The sequence below is a fragment of the Pristiophorus japonicus genome, chromosome 9 (genome assembly GCF_044704955.1).
Source record: "Pristiophorus japonicus isolate sPriJap1 chromosome 9, sPriJap1.hap1, whole genome shotgun sequence".
Taxonomy (NCBI): Eukaryota; Metazoa; Chordata; class Chondrichthyes; family Pristiophoridae; genus Pristiophorus; species Pristiophorus japonicus.
The window spans coordinates 142,127,007-142,142,736 of record NC_091985.1 but is presented as its reverse complement, the minus strand read 5'-3'; the positions used below and the strand labels follow the sequence as shown (position 1 = coordinate 142,142,736).

General features: G+C 40.9%; 1 protein-coding gene across 3 annotated transcripts in view; it reads left to right on the top strand.

Annotated features, from left to right (window-relative positions):
• kiz (kizuna centrosomal protein) overlaps positions 1–15,730 on the top strand; it is a 279,562-nt gene that overhangs the window by 206,262 nt on the left and 57,570 nt on the right. For all 3 annotated transcript variants that reach the window (XM_070889889.1, XM_070889891.1, XM_070889890.1), the window contains one exon: positions 1,906–1,990. In XM_070889889.1, coding sequence (XP_070745990.1) covers positions 1,906–1,990 — 85 coding nt within the window. The remainder of the gene's footprint in view (positions 1–1,905; positions 1,991–15,730) is intronic.

Below are 15,730 nucleotides of genomic sequence, written 5' to 3'. Positions count from 1 at the left end.
TCAAAGAATATGGTTGCAGCACAAACACTGCAGCAGTGAACAACTTGGATATAAAAGGGGTCAGAGGGTCTAGTAAGAAGGAGGAACTGAGGGAAATCCTTATTAGTCGGGAAATTGTGTTGGGGAAGTTGATGGGATTGAAGGCCGATAAATCCCCAGGGCCTGATGGACTGCATCCCAGAGTACTTAAGGAAACTTGTACTTGGAACTAGCGGATGCATTGACAGTCATTTTCCAACATTCCATAGACTCTGGATCATTTCCAATGGAGTGGAGGGTAGCCAATGTAACCCCGCTTTTTAAAAAAGGAGGGAGAGAGAAAACAGGGAATTATAGACCGGTCAGCCTGACATCGGTAGTGGGTAAAATGATGGAATCAATTATTAAGGATGTCATAGCAGCGCATTTGGTAAGAGGTGACATGATAGGTCCAAGTCAGCATGGATTTGTGAAAGGCAAATCATGCTTGACAAATCTTCTGGAATTTTTTGAGGATGTTTCCAGTAGGGTGGACAAGGGAGAACCAGTTGATGTGGTGTATTTGGACTTTCAGAAGGCTTTCGACAAGGTCCCACACAAGAGATTAATGTGCAAAGTTAAAGCACATGGGATTGGGGGTAGTGTGCTGACGTGGATTGAGAGCTGGTTGTCAGACAGGAAGCAAAAAGAGTAGGAGTAAATGGGTACTTTTCAGAATGGCAGGCAGTGACTAGTGGGGTACCGCAAGATTCTGTGCTGGGGCCCTAACTGTTTACATTGTACATTAATGATTTAGACGAGGGGATTAAATGTAGTATCTCCAAATTTGCAGATGACACTAAGCTGGGTGGCAATGTGAGCTGCGAGGAGGATGCTATGAGGCTGCAGAGTGACTTGGATAGGTTAGGTGAGTGGGCAAATGCATGGCAGATGAAGTATAATGAGGTTATCCACTTTGGTGGTAAAAACAGAGAGACAGACTATTATCTGAATGATGACAGATTAGGAAAAGGGGAGGTGCAACGAGACCTGGGTGTCATGGTACATCAGTCATTGAAAGTTGGCATGCAGGTACAGCAGGCGGTTAAGAAAGCAAATGGCATGTTGGCCTTCATAGCGAGGGGATTTGAGTACAGGGGCAGGGAGGTGTTACTACAGTTGTACAGGGCCTTGGTGAGGCCACACCTGGAGTATTGTGTACAGTTTTGGTCTCCTAACTTGAGGAAGGACATTCTTGCTATTGAGGGAGTGCAGCGAAGGTTCACCAGACTGATTCCTGGGATGGCGGGACTGACATATCAAGAAAGACTGGATCAACTGGGCTTGTATTCACTGGAGCTTAGAAGAATGAGAGGGGATCTCATAGAAACATATAAAATTCTGATGGGTTTAGACAGGTTAGATGCAGGAAAAATGTTCCCAATGTTGGGGAAGTCCAGAACCAGGGGTCACAGTCTAAGGATAAGGGGTAAGCCATTTAGGACCGAGATGAGAAGAAACTTCTTCACCCAGAGAGTTGTAAACCTGTGGAATTCTCTACCACAGAAAGTTGTTGAGGCCAATTCACTAAATATATTCAAAAAGGAGTTAGATGTAGTCCTTACTACTCGGGGGATCAAGGGGTATGGCGAGAAAGCAGGAATGGGGTACTGAAGTTGCATGTTCAGCCATGAAGTCATTGAATGGTGGTGTAGGCTCGAAGGGCCGAATGGCCTACTCCTGCACCTATTTTCTATGTTTCTATGTCTATGTTTCTATGTTGCACTACTGTAGCCAACAATGAAAAGCAAAGTGATGGAAATAAACTGTCACGCCTCAAATCTTATGAGCACATGAGAAAGCATCCTGTTCAGTATTTTGAAATGAATATTCCACTATAATGGTATCGTACATAATTGTTTTGGCCTCATTCATGTTTTGTTCTAGGTATAAGCAAGCCGAAGTACAGCAATGAGATGAAAGATGAGGATTATTTTGAAACTGATTCCAGTGAAGAAACTCCACAGTTAAGGTACGACAATGGCAATTAAATTTATTTGTCATTGAGCATTATTAATCAGAAAATACCACATTTATAATTACCTTTCATAGTTTTCTAAACTTTAGCACAAAAATAGTGCCACATAGCTCCACAAAAATTCTGAAATATTGTGCCAAATTTCCTGTATCATGCTCTGGAAATGATCATTGATTTCATTATTCACAATATTTCCCACATAGAAATCAAAAAATGGTAGTTCAGAACAATAGACAGCCGTCAATCACACACCTTGTTCCAACATTCTTTTAAGGACACATTTCTATGGGAGTGATGTCTTTGGATTAAACTAGTGCACAAGATTGTCTTTATTCATAACCTTTGTGTGCTTGTGGTATTTCATGGGTTATTGTTCTTCCACACTATAACATATCATCAGTGATGAGATGCCCACAATTTAATCTGTGGGTGTGACATCTTTATGAAGATTAAAATTGGCAGATCATGCACATGAAGTGACACTTGATGATTTGTAGCATTCCATAATTCATTAAAAATCATGTTTAAAAAATCTAATGGAAAATGTCCTCTCATAAAATTAACCGATTTCTACAATGGTGGCAATTAGAATTATTCTTCCTTTGAACGACTCTTGTAAGGCATGACTTTATCATTTGCAAAAGAGCTGCATATCTCACTATCACCAGTGACGTACCTTCTGTACTGTTAATTGAAAAGATTAATTTAATAGTTGATGTTGGATTACCTTGCATTCCATAGACAAAAGATGAAATGAAATCCGTATTTATCCTTATGGGCCATTATCTGTCCAAGGTCATTAGGAATAAAATCTCAACCATCCTTTTCACGTGCATGTTTTATCTCCTCCACTCAGCCAAGTTGTGCAAAAACACTGAGGCTTGAATATTGCTTGTGGGTACGTTGAAAGGGAATGACATTCTCGATGGGGAAGGAAGTACTTTCAGTGAACAGTGTGCCTCCATAAGACCTTTTAGAAAGAAATACCCAAGTATATCTCTCTCTTCGGAGCAGAGGTTTACAGCAGCAGAGGTGAGAAAGCAGTTTGCCAATATTGTCACAAGCTATACTTTCACTGGAGAATTGGAGAAAGAGAAGACAGCTACCTCAATCTCCTGAGATTATACAGACACCCGACCGTGCATTCCATGTGACCGACAAGATTTTCTACTTTTAACTATGTTTATGTTTTTGGTATGAGATGGTGCTTTGGGTATTTGGCTGACTCATCGCTGAAAAATCCCAAATGTTTTCATGTGGAGAGTTTGTCACGCTGCGAGCACGTCATACATCAGACTGACATTCAGCTTGAAATAGTAAGCAAACTTTACTGAATTGCCTCTGTGCGGAATGTTATAAATGATGCCGGGCTAGAATTTCCCCTGGGATTGCTTATTTAACACCCAGTTACCGCCTGTTTTGGAGAAAAATGTAAATTAGCACCCTGTACCGCCCGTTTCACCTCCCGATTATCGCTGGCAGTAATTTTGGCCTACGACTACCACTGGCGTTGCTGCAAATTGCCCGCCCACATTTGCCACCTAGAAATCGCCCCAAATTCCCTCCCAGCGCTAATTTCCACAAAAAGTATTTTTTAAGGCCTGCTACCGCCTGTTAGCGCTCCGATCAAAACCGCCCATTTTTAAAGTACTTACCTGACTTGGGCCCAGCGTTATGCACAATTAAGTATTGCCAGCTGGGTTACAAACTTCATTCAGAGTGGAGATTACTAGAAACTTTTCACCATCATAACAGGCTGGCTGATCACTCCAGCTGTTGCGTCTTCTTAAATTTATTTTACATCATAAAGCCAGAAACTTTAAAAGAGCAGTCAACTAGACACTAATCTGACCGTAAATGGTCACCAACACCATGACCTGCAAGAGCGCAGCTCAAACAAGGCACAGCTCCAGCAGGGAAACTTCAGATACTTTTGTATTTTACTACAATCTCCATTGGCACTTGCAGGTCATTTCACCTGCCGTCTCCCTAGTCGCCTTGGCTCAGTTCCACGCTGGGCAGCGAGCGTCTGAAGACAAAAGCTCCAGCCTCTAATGCAATAATGTCAAGACACTCGCACAGTGCCGTCACGGAGAGCAACATAATAGCTTCCCCTCGATTCCGCTTACATGCTTTAAGTGCCAGATGCACTAAACATCCTGATTACTTTCTCGAGAATTACCTTGGGGGCTAATGCAAAGAGCTACCAGCACAGTCAAAAACAATATCAAATCCTCATGTGACACAGCGAGACTGGCAAGAACCATCAAATATAAAATTACAACAGGCAAAGAACGTTATTGAACAGCAGGCGGCTCCGGACGGCACTCCCAGAGCAGGCCGCAGCCTCACCAGTCCATATTACACGATAAATATATTTTAAAAAATAAAGGAGAGGCGAGGAATACTCCTAATGAGCTCCACCGCTGACATCATGCAGGAATTGGAGCAAAAGAGGGTTATCGGACAACACTGAAGCAACAGCACAATCCTCCATCCATCTCTGCAGTTTGTAGCTGTCCAGTGCTGTCTCAGTCTTCTCTGTGCATGTGCAGGGTCACCCTTGACCCCGAAATCATGGGAGAATGGCTGCGCATGCGCAGAGAAGCTTTTCCGGCCGTTTTGTACAGTGGTTCTGCTTGCTTTGAGTAAAGCAATCGGATCGCCGAGTTTTGGGCCTTCGCCTCCGCCCACTATCGGAACGCTCCGCCACCGCCGACACTGAAGAGCAGAAAACCGCGGGAGAGCGCACCAGCGGTTCAAAAGACGCAACTGCCGGAATACCGCTAAAGATCCGGCGCCAGCGATATGAGTAAATTTCTAGCCCGATATCTCTGCCTTTTACCATTGTATATAGCACCCCTGCAGTGCCATTGTAAAGTTGAACTCCAGTGACAGCTTGAATGACACCCAAGGCACCACCTCACACCAAAAACAAAATCTGCTGTCCTATGTCCTGGTGTCACTGAAAGTGATTCCTACCCAAAATGTCAGCAGTTTTAAAGCATAAAATAAGACAAGGAATGGCCGACAGATACTGCTAAATGTATAGGAGCAGATATTTAAAACAATATTTTTTTCCTTTTCGATTTTCAAAACTATAAGCAATTCAGTAGACAGAAATTTTTTGTGTGGCTGTAATTTTTCACTGCTGTTAAATATTTCCAGTGGCCTCTTCGCAGCACTGACATCTAGTGGGAAAAATCGGCACTGCACAAATTTGTTCTTTTTTTTGTTTTATTCTTGTACTGTATTGAAAATATAACCTTGCACAATTAAAATATCATATCTCGCCTACAATCAGTGAAGACAAATCAGAACAAATCTTTTGCTGGCTTCAAGGTTATAATTTTCCTGCTAATCCTGCATTCATTTATTCAGAATCTTATGTTTGTAGAATTACATTTCAAACTTGTAACTGCTGTTCTATACTAGCCATCCCCAGTCCTCAAGTTTCATATTTAACTCTTTCTATACTGGTGAATTGCATTGTAAGCGGACTCTGTACCAATTATAGTCTGAGCTGAATACTTCAAAAGGGCCTGGTTGTCATGGCTGTATACACCAGGGTAAATGAAGTGCTCCCAGCAGGGAGCTGCCCTCAAAGGGTGTATCGGTTGGAAAACTGAGGCTACAATGCTGTAGTTCTGTTTCCCACCCACGCTGCCTTTGAGTGTAGCTTCCTTGCTGGGAATGTGGCATAAGTGAATTTACCTTACTATCTTTTACACACTATCTTGGTAACTTTTCAATCCTATTCCCAAATCATGTTACTTAAGTAACCTATCAGTTTTTAACTATCTGATCTATAAAACTGTAAGTATCTGTTGCAGTGATGAAAAATAATACAAAACCTACTGTGATTCACTTAGCAAGTCTTTGAAATACTAATCCTGTAATCAACAAGAGAATCGTAAAAATAATTTCATGAAAACTTTTGTTTAATAAAATCTTATGTACTATATACATGCCATTACTTTCAGGCTGAAAGGAGTCTGATGGATCATAAAATTTTAGTCTCCTTATTATAATCCAAATTGACCCTGTTCATCTTAACAAGATCTTGCATTCATGAGGTAAGCAATCTTCAAGCACTGTTTGTGCCATCGCTGAAAGCAGCTGCTTGCACCCAACCCCATTTTATGCAGAGCAGCAAGCCCATTGGAGGTAGGGAATGACAATTCAAACCAAATACAGCAGCAACCAAACCCTCTCTGCAGAAAGCAGCAGTTCCCCACCCTAATCTTCCCTGTGCAGCATATGAGAGGACTCAGCAGACTAACCGAATCATGATAATCACTGAGTATTATTTGTGCTTTGGAAAAGTAATGTTTATTTAATTGTGATTTGAGAAGAATGCGTATAAATAGAATACTTAAAAGAAAGAAGGAAATACTTGTATTTATATAGCACCTTTTACAACCACTAGACCTCCCAAAATGCTGTACAGCCAATTAAGTACTTTTTGAAGTGTAGTCACTGTTGTAATGTAGGAAATGCAGCAGCCAATTTGTACACAGCAAAATCCTACAAACAGCATTATGATAATGACCAGATAATCTGTTTTAGTTATGTTTATTGAGGAATAAATATTGGCCAGGACACCGGGGATAACTCCCCTGCTCTTCTTCAAAATAGTTCCATGGGATCTTTTACATCCACCTGAGGGAGCAGACGGGGCCTCAATTTAATGTCTCATCCGAAAGACGGCACCTCCGACAGTGCAGCACTCCCTCATTACTGCACAGGAGTGTCAGCCTAGATTTTTGTGCTCAAGTCTCTGGAGTGGGACTTAATGTAAACTGTTAACTAAGGCTTACTTTATATTCATAGGCATAATCTATGTATGTCATTCTTGACTTCATCCCTTTTGAATTATTAGCTCAACCCCACTTGTGCTTCTCATAGCTTTCCATTCAGTATACTTTATTTACATGTAAACTTTAATACAGCTTCATTAAACATGGCACCTTTTTGTAAATCAATAATAGTCTTCCAAGGTCTCTCAAAGAATTCATTTTCTCTTTTTTTGTGTTCTGTCGACAATTGTAAAGTACATCTCTGACAACCAGTCCCATTCATGAAAATACTGTTTCTATTTCTGAAGCGTTTCCTTGATTAGATTGTTGGGGTAAAAGGCAGCTGGCAACTTTCACACTTTTAGCAAAAGTTTGTAGTGAAACCAGGTATTGTGCAGCGAGGGCATTTCAGGTCCAGACCCCATTGACTTCCTGGTAAACCACAAATGAGTGTATACAGCTGCTCCCAGTAGGGTTACTGGGCGACCAGACAATGGAAGGTTTTGACAGAAAGGTCTGAAAAGTTAAATGCAGGGAGGAATGTAACAGCTGAATTTTAAGGATCTTTCTAGAAGTTTTAGTTGCATTGCTCACAATGACCTTGAAATTCAGATCACTCTTACATAGTAGGGCTTTTTTATATAATATTTTGTACACCTGTTGCCGCCTTTGCATGAAAACATTCCATTGCCCAAGGTTAACATTTGTGAAAATTATTGTAAAATGTTTCAAAGAAAGCAAAGAAAGACTTGCACTTATATAACACCTTTCACCACCTCAGGTGGTGAAGTACTGTTTCACTGGTGCCACTGCTGTAATGTAGGAAACATGGCAGTCATTTTCACACAGCAAGGTCCCACAAACAGCAATGTGATAATGACTAGATAATCTATTTTTAATTATGTTGATTGAATGATAAATATTGGCAGAACACCGACGAGAAATCCATCTGCTCAACTTCAAAATAGTGTTGTGGGATCTTTTACATGCACCTGAGAGGGAAGGTGCTTCCAGGCCCCAGGACTGCCCCCTCAACACTACCAAATGACACAACCTCCTCTACGTCCTAGTATTGCTCATACCTATCAGCAATTTGGATCAACTTCCGGTATAGCCTGGGCTGTTTTTAAAAAAAAGTAACAGATAAAATTGAACACATAGCTGAACTAACATAATAATAATCAAGCTCACTGATTTACACTAATACCAATGCAAAATACTGCTGGAATCTGAAATAAAAACAGAAAATGCTGGAAATCTTAGCGGGTCAAGTAGCATCTGTGGAGAGAAACAGAGTTAATGTTTAGGGTCGATGACCCTTCGTCAGAACTGGAAAAGTCAGAGATGTGACAGGTTCTTAAGGAAGTGTAGGGGCAGGGAAAGGGTGAGGGGAGGAAAGGACAAAAGGGAAAGTCTGTGATAGGGTGTAAGGCAGAAGAAATTAAGGGGCTAAAATTGCCCCTCTCGAAAAAACCTCTAGATGGCTGAAAGCGTCGACCACGAGACGGAACAGAATGTCTGCCGACTCACTGCGGAGGGGCCGTCATTTTGCAAATTGCTTTTCATCAGGGTCGGAGCGGTGTAACGGACTGCTCCGCCCGTTTTCCCGACCGGCGGCAATGGCTTCCAGAACTTGCCCCGAAGGAAATAACCCTTTTACAGAATTGCCCTGCAGGAGCGGCGCTGCCACTGTCCAGTGCCCCCAACAGCTTTTTGTGTCGGAGCACTCCTTGTTGGTCCTTATTGGTCGGAGGCGCGGCCGCCTTAAAGGGGAGGTGGCGATGCCATTTCATTTTTTATTGTCGGTCAACTGCCAGGTCGGTCGGCCGGGCCACCAACAGGCAGCCTGGTACCCCCTCTTGGGTGCCAGGCCACTGGCCTGGCCAAAACCCTCCCTGGCGGCCCAGTGGACCTAACTTAAAAATACGCAGAGCTCACAGTGGCTCTCCCTTTAACTGAAGGGGAGAGATGTTGTGACGCATCAGCATGACGTGGTACGTCCGCATCGTGCTGACGCCATCAGCGATGCGCTGACATCATTAGCCCGCTGCTGATGAGTGATTGGGGCAGCCGAGCCGCTGCAAGGACACTTCCGTCCCTCAACCGTGACTACATCCACTCCGAGCAACAAAAAAAGTCCAAGTGCTGAACATCAGCTTTTTTCTTTTTCCCATTACAGGAGGACAGTAATAAATTTGCAGAATGGGCATATAATTGGCAAATGAAGTTCAACACAGATAAATGTGAGGTAATACATTTTGGTAGGAAGAATAGGGAGGTTACTTATTACTTGGAGGGTGTGAGACTAGGTGGGATAAAGGAACAAAGGGATCTCGGAGTACAAATACACAAATCACTAAAAGTTGTGACATAAGTTAGCAACGCCATAAAAAAGCAAACCATGCACTAGGGTTTATTTCTAGAGGGATAGTCTTGAAATGTAGGGAAGTTATGCTTAACCTGCATCAAATCTTGGTTAGACCACACTTTGAATACTGCGTACAGTTCTGGTCGCTATATTATAAAAATGATATAGGGGCACTGGAGAGGGTGCAGAGAAGATTTACAAGGGATGATACTAGAAATGCAAGGGTATACATATCAGGAAGGGATGAACAGGCTGGATCTCTTTTCTCTTGAAAAAAGAAGACTGAAAGGTGACCTAATAGAGGTCTTTAAGATTATGAAAGGTTTTGACAGAGTGGGATACAGAGAGGATATTTCCACTTGTGGGGAAGAGCATAACTAGAGGCCATCAATATAAGATAGTCACCAAGAAATCCAATAGGGAATTCAGAAGAAACGTCTTTACCCAAAGAGGGGTGAGAATGTGGAACTCGCTACCACAGGGAGTGGTTGAAGTGAATAGTATAGATACATTTAAGGGGAGGCTAGACAAGCATATGAGGGAGAAGGCAATAGAGGGTTACGCTGATAGAGTTAGATGAGGAAAGACAGGAGGAGGCTCGAGTGGCGCATAAACGCTGGCATGGACTGGTTGGGCCGAATGGCCTGTTTCTGTGCCATAAATTCTCTGCAATTCTATGTAAACAAAACAGAACAAATGTGGTTTCCAGAAAATAAACCACTCGTGCAATCAGTGCAATTGCTTGTTTATTTCACTACATCAAACATCAATGGTATCTGATGTGAATTCTCTCTGTCCCTCAAGCTAATTTGGCAAAGTGCTCATTGCACTTCATCTGAATCTTGACACACCCCCCCCCTCCCCTTCTTAAAATATCCAATGCATTCTCATTGAGTATAATAGAAATTTGTTCACAGACAGAGCAGGAAAGCATGCATTTAGCATGTATTGTCTTTCCTCATTCTTACTGTCAAAATGTATCACCTCACAATTCTCTGTGTTGAATTTCATCTGCCAAAAAGCCTCCCATTCCACCAACCTATATCCTTTTGAAGTCTCTTACTATCCTCCTCACTGTTTATTACACTTCCAAGTTTTGTGTCATCTGCAAATTTCAAAATTGTGCCCTATACCTCCAAGCCATTAATGTATATCAAAAACAGCAGTGGTTCTAGTACTGAACCCTGGGGAACACTACTGTGCATCTCCCTCCAGTCCAAAAAATAGCCATTCACCACAATTCTCTGTTTTTGATCCTTTTGCCAGTTTTGTATCCATGCTGCTACTGCCCCTTTTATCCAGTGGGCTTAACATTTGCTAACAAGCCTAATATGTGATACTTTATCAAACACCATTGACCATATACTCAATGTCAACTGCACTGCCCTCATCCACCCTCTCTGTTAACTAGATGGAAACATAACATTACAAAGAGATATTAATAGATTAAATGAATGGGCAAAACTTTGGACAAATGGATTTCAATGTAGGCAAGTGTGTGGTCATCAAATTTGGACCAAAAAGGATAGATCAGAGTGCATTCTAAATGGTGAAAAGCTAGAAACAGTGGAAGTCCAAAGAGACTTAGCGGTCCATGTACATCGATCATTAAGATGTCATGGACAGGAACAAAAATAATCAAAAATGCTAATGAAATGCAGGCCTTTATATCTAGAGGACTAAAATACAAGGGGGTAGAAGTCATGCTACAGCTGCACAAAGCCCTGGTTAGACTGGAGTATTGTACCTGGAGTATTGTGCCACAACTGAGGAACGATATATTTGTCTTGGAAGGGAGTACATTGCAGATTTACTCGAAGGATACCTGGACTCCAAGGGTTGAATTACGAGGAGAGATTACACAAACTAGGGTTGCATTTGGAAATTAGAAGATTCAAGAGTGATTTGATCGAAGGTTTCAAGATATTAAACGAAACTGAGAGAAACTATTTCTTGGGGAATCTAGGGCAAGGGGCTATAGCCTAAAAATTAGAGCCAGGCCTTTCAGAGTGAAGTTAGGAAACACTTCTACATGCAAAGGGTGGTAGAAGTTTCCGCATCAGTAAAAACATAATTGAAGAATGTTTTACGCTTGGATCAGAATTCACAGGTGGAAAATTGCACAAGTCCGAGGTCAGGGATTCACATTTTTGTAGGTCAGCATCTGCAAGAACCATCTTTGTGAATGCCAGTGGACCTGTGGAATAAGATTGAGAAATTATTATACTTGTTTCCTTCCACTAAAGAGAACTTGACTATTTTGTAGTTTACTGAGTGAATTTTAAGTATAAAAAGCTGCCACTACAGTGTCACAGTACTAAGTGAAATGTCTTAAGAACTGAACAGTTTGGTTATGGGACAGTATACACCCAACATGTTTTTCTATCTCTGTGGTAATAGACGTGTTCTACCTGGATTGGGTTATGCATACATTCATTTGGACATTTTTGGGAGGACTTGGTAAATAAATTTGATTGTGACAATGGGAAGTTTCCCTGATGCAAATGTAAGCAACTTTTTTACTGGAGTTTTTTTAGATCAGATTTTGAGAAAATGACATCTGGGAGCCAGTTCTGATATTTACATCTCCAATAAACACAGAAAAAGCTGAAAATATATAGTAGGTCAACTTTTACCAGGTGTAATAATTTCACGGGCATTCGCTGGGCAAATAGCCCAACTCGCCGCAAGAGAATTCTTGACAGATTGCAAGTTCTGGGTTTTCGCAGAGGCGCAGCGCAACCCGGAACTTGTGTGGCGCTTACAGACGTGTGCGCACCTCGTACGCACCCGTAGGGGCCACAAATTATGGCCCATTTTAATTGATAAACTGAGTTCACTGTCAATCGTGAAATATATTTTGATAAACATTGAGTGAAGTGTCGCGTCCAGTGCAGAAAATAATGCATCCTGTGATCTAATGGTCCACAGACGCACACTGCCAAGACTCAGACATGAAAGCTGATCAGTTGGGCGGGGTCCCAGAAGGGGACAGGCACTTATAGAACTGTCCCAAGCAAGGAGTCAACACCCTCAGAAAAGAGGGCAAAGGAGAAAATGGCTGAAGGAATTTTTGTTTACTCGATTGGCTCATTAGTCAAATGGATAATTGCGAACACAATCTTTAACCTAAGTGCTGAGGTTGTTACAATGGACATTCATCATTCTTATTGGCCAGAATTTGCTTGAAAAATAATGGCGAGCTTACGACACATGTGATCAGAGGCTTCCCGCGGGGAAATGTCTCCGATCCGCAAATAAAATGCCCACGTACCTGGTAATTTTGCAAGGTGCGGGGACTCGTGGTCCTGGGCCTCTCTGGGTAGACACGGGAAGAGGCCCACGTATCTCAGGGGTGCATGTGATTTGCGAGCGTCCCTGGGATCACGTGGGCTGGCCCAACGAATGGCAGAAGAAAATCCCCATTCGTACTTATGGGGATTCTTATGTACAGAATCCCCGTAAGTATGAATGGGAATACTCGCAAAAATACCTCTACATTTCAAATAAATAAATTTTAAAAATCACATTTAAAATTTATTAAAATGGCATTTATTAAATATTTAAAACAAAAATGTAATTTTAAATATGTGATTTTGTTTACATTTACATGTTTTAAAGGAGCTAAAAAATAAACTTACCTTACTTCACAGGTTTTTAAATGCATAAATTATTGGTAAAATTTTATTTAAAATTTTTAAAAACTCTTACTCTGGTAAAAGCAGGCCTTACACCTGCTTTTACCAGGCATAAGAATTTCACAGGCATTCGCTGGGTAGAAGTTGGGCAAATAGCCCTTTTCCCGGGGATTTGTACAACCTGTCAAGAGAATTCTTGGCAGATCGCAAGTTCCGGGTTTTAATGCATGCGCAGTCGGTGCCTGTAGGGACTGCAAATTACGGCCCAATATCTTACTTGTAAATAAATCCTTTCGTTTTAACCCAAAAATAATACTCGATAGAGTTTTGGAGTAGACAGGAGAATCTGATAGGCATCCTATGTGATCTATAAATGTGGTGTATTATAGTTAAGAGCTAATTGTTAGACCCATGACTCACTATCCTACTCAAGACACACATAAGGGTACGGGTTTTAGTTCGTAGGAGACTCCGGCAGCTTATGCTAACTGTTAACCCTATTTGGGAAAAAGCCCTAACCATAGCAACACTATAGCTGTACGACTGAGATTTACATATTTATACAGTTACTTGTTTTATATAAGTGTATGTCTTGTATCTAGAATATGTCTGTGATGTGTGGGAAAATGCATGTCACATTTGAAAATGTCACACATTCGCAGTGTCCATCATCTACCAAACTTTAACCAACAAGCAGCAACAACCACAAATCAAATCAATCACCACAGTCAAAACTACCCAATTGTCACTTACTTTTACTGGAAGCAGCTACCAATCAGCAACCAGCAAGCACCAGAAAACCTGCTCATCAGATTGCTCAAAATACGTTTTTAAACTGATTTCTGCTGACTTTAATGAGTTCTAATTCAGCTGAATAAATAATATTTATATAAGCACGTGAAAATTTAATAATTCTGGAAAAAAATTCTTCCTGCTCATAAAATCACTTTAAGGGGGCGATTTTCCTGTATCATACACCCTATATATGCCAGTTCCTACTGGGAAGTGGAACACAATACAGTACGGCTGGGAAGGGGGTGCAGAATTTTGCAATTAAAACCTCTGGACCTTGATAGAAGTAGGCACTTATTGTTTAATAGTACTTGAAACATGGATGACTTTGATGGCAGCTGTTGTGAGACTAACTTTTTCCTGGATGAAATTGTGCATATTGCAGCACTATTGGAATATAGTTTGTTTTTATTGGTGAGAAAAAATAAGATGAGAGGCCCATATGGGTGGGTTGGGAAGCTACCACTGAAACATGAATGAGTGTCATAATAAATTCCACATCGTATCCTGGTGTTTTTACTGGGCACTTGGCAGGTCTTAAGACCTCCACATGCAAATAGAGTGGCAGAGGTTGCAGGGCTCTTTCTTCAGATCAGCCACTACGCCTCCTATTTTCACACTCAGCAAATTTAACCCTATATCTAAATCATTGATTTACATAGTGAACAGAAGTCTTGTTGTCAATCATATAAAAACATTCTGATGCTTTAAAAGACACATTCTAATTCTCTTATTGAACTAAACATTTCTCCCAGATAAAGCCTTTTGATTGGAAGTCAGATCCAGGGGAAAGTTAGTCTTACAACAGCTGACATCACTGTCATCCATGTTTCTAGCACAATTGAACAATAACCGCCTACTCCTCCAAAGGTTTTAATTATACAATTCTGCGCCCCCTTCCCAGCCCCACTGTGCTGTATTCCACGTCCCAGCTTCTCATCTATGTCCCACTTGTTGATCCTACTCTGCCTACCTCCCCTCATGGTCCTTCATGTTTTCACAGCATCTCATGATAGTTTTTCAGACCAGTGCAAGTTTTAAAAAAAAGATATTGCCAGCAAAATATCACAAAGATAGTCATCAGCAGTGAGACTGTAGATCCCCAGGCTGTGCCAGCCAAAAAATAACATAGGCCAAGATTCAAGTACTCAGAAACAATGTTTACATTTATTTGTCAATTATACATAAATTCACAAATGTAGAATATTGCTTGGGTAGCAATTCATTACTAGGTTATATTCACTCATGCCTCAGTAGGTCAAGAATTATAGGTTTTTCAAAATGATTAAATAAATGAATAATGTACTGCTATTGATGACATATCTCGTATTTTCTTCTGCAAAAGGTACTAATATATTGCCATATGTATTTTTCAAAAAAAAAATCCAAAATGTTGATGAAACCATCTCCCATTAAGATTAAGTGAAAATTCCTTTTACTTATTATATCAGACTGTCACAGGACCAGTATCCCTTTGCTGTTGACCCACACAGATTTTATTCAAAGTTGTAAAAGGTGTTTAACATTGGTAGCAATAATTCTTCAACATTCATCTAATTATTAATAATGACTACTTTCTGATCAGTATGTCTTTGAAGCATGTAATTAAAGATGCAAGTAACCATGGTAACATTTTAATTGTCTTCTCTAATATTTGAAAATCTGTATGGAGTAAAATAAGAAGGCTGTAATTTGTAGAAAGATAACCTCTAGCAAATAGACTTGATTTCTATAATGTTTTGACTTAGTCTACAACAGGAGCAGGGCTATGCTCTCTCTATGAAAGAGAAATACACAAAATTAAACTGTATACAATTTCTCTTTTTTCTTTTTGTCCCTTCCTTTTTTACTGAAGGCCTTGACCCCATTGTGGGCATATGATTCCATATGTTTCCCTCTGGTACTGACTATATTCATGTGTGAACATTGGCAATGAATGTTAGCAGGCTATTCCAACTGTGGGAGTTAACACTATTAAGTCCAACCTGCCAATCCCTAATGTCCACAGACACACTTATTATACAGCACTGTTCACTGGACAGCAATCAAGAGCAAGAACCCTGAACAATATTCTTCCCCTAACCTAGGGGCATGAAGATAAATTGTTGTACTATTACCGCTGCCTTGGCTGAGACCA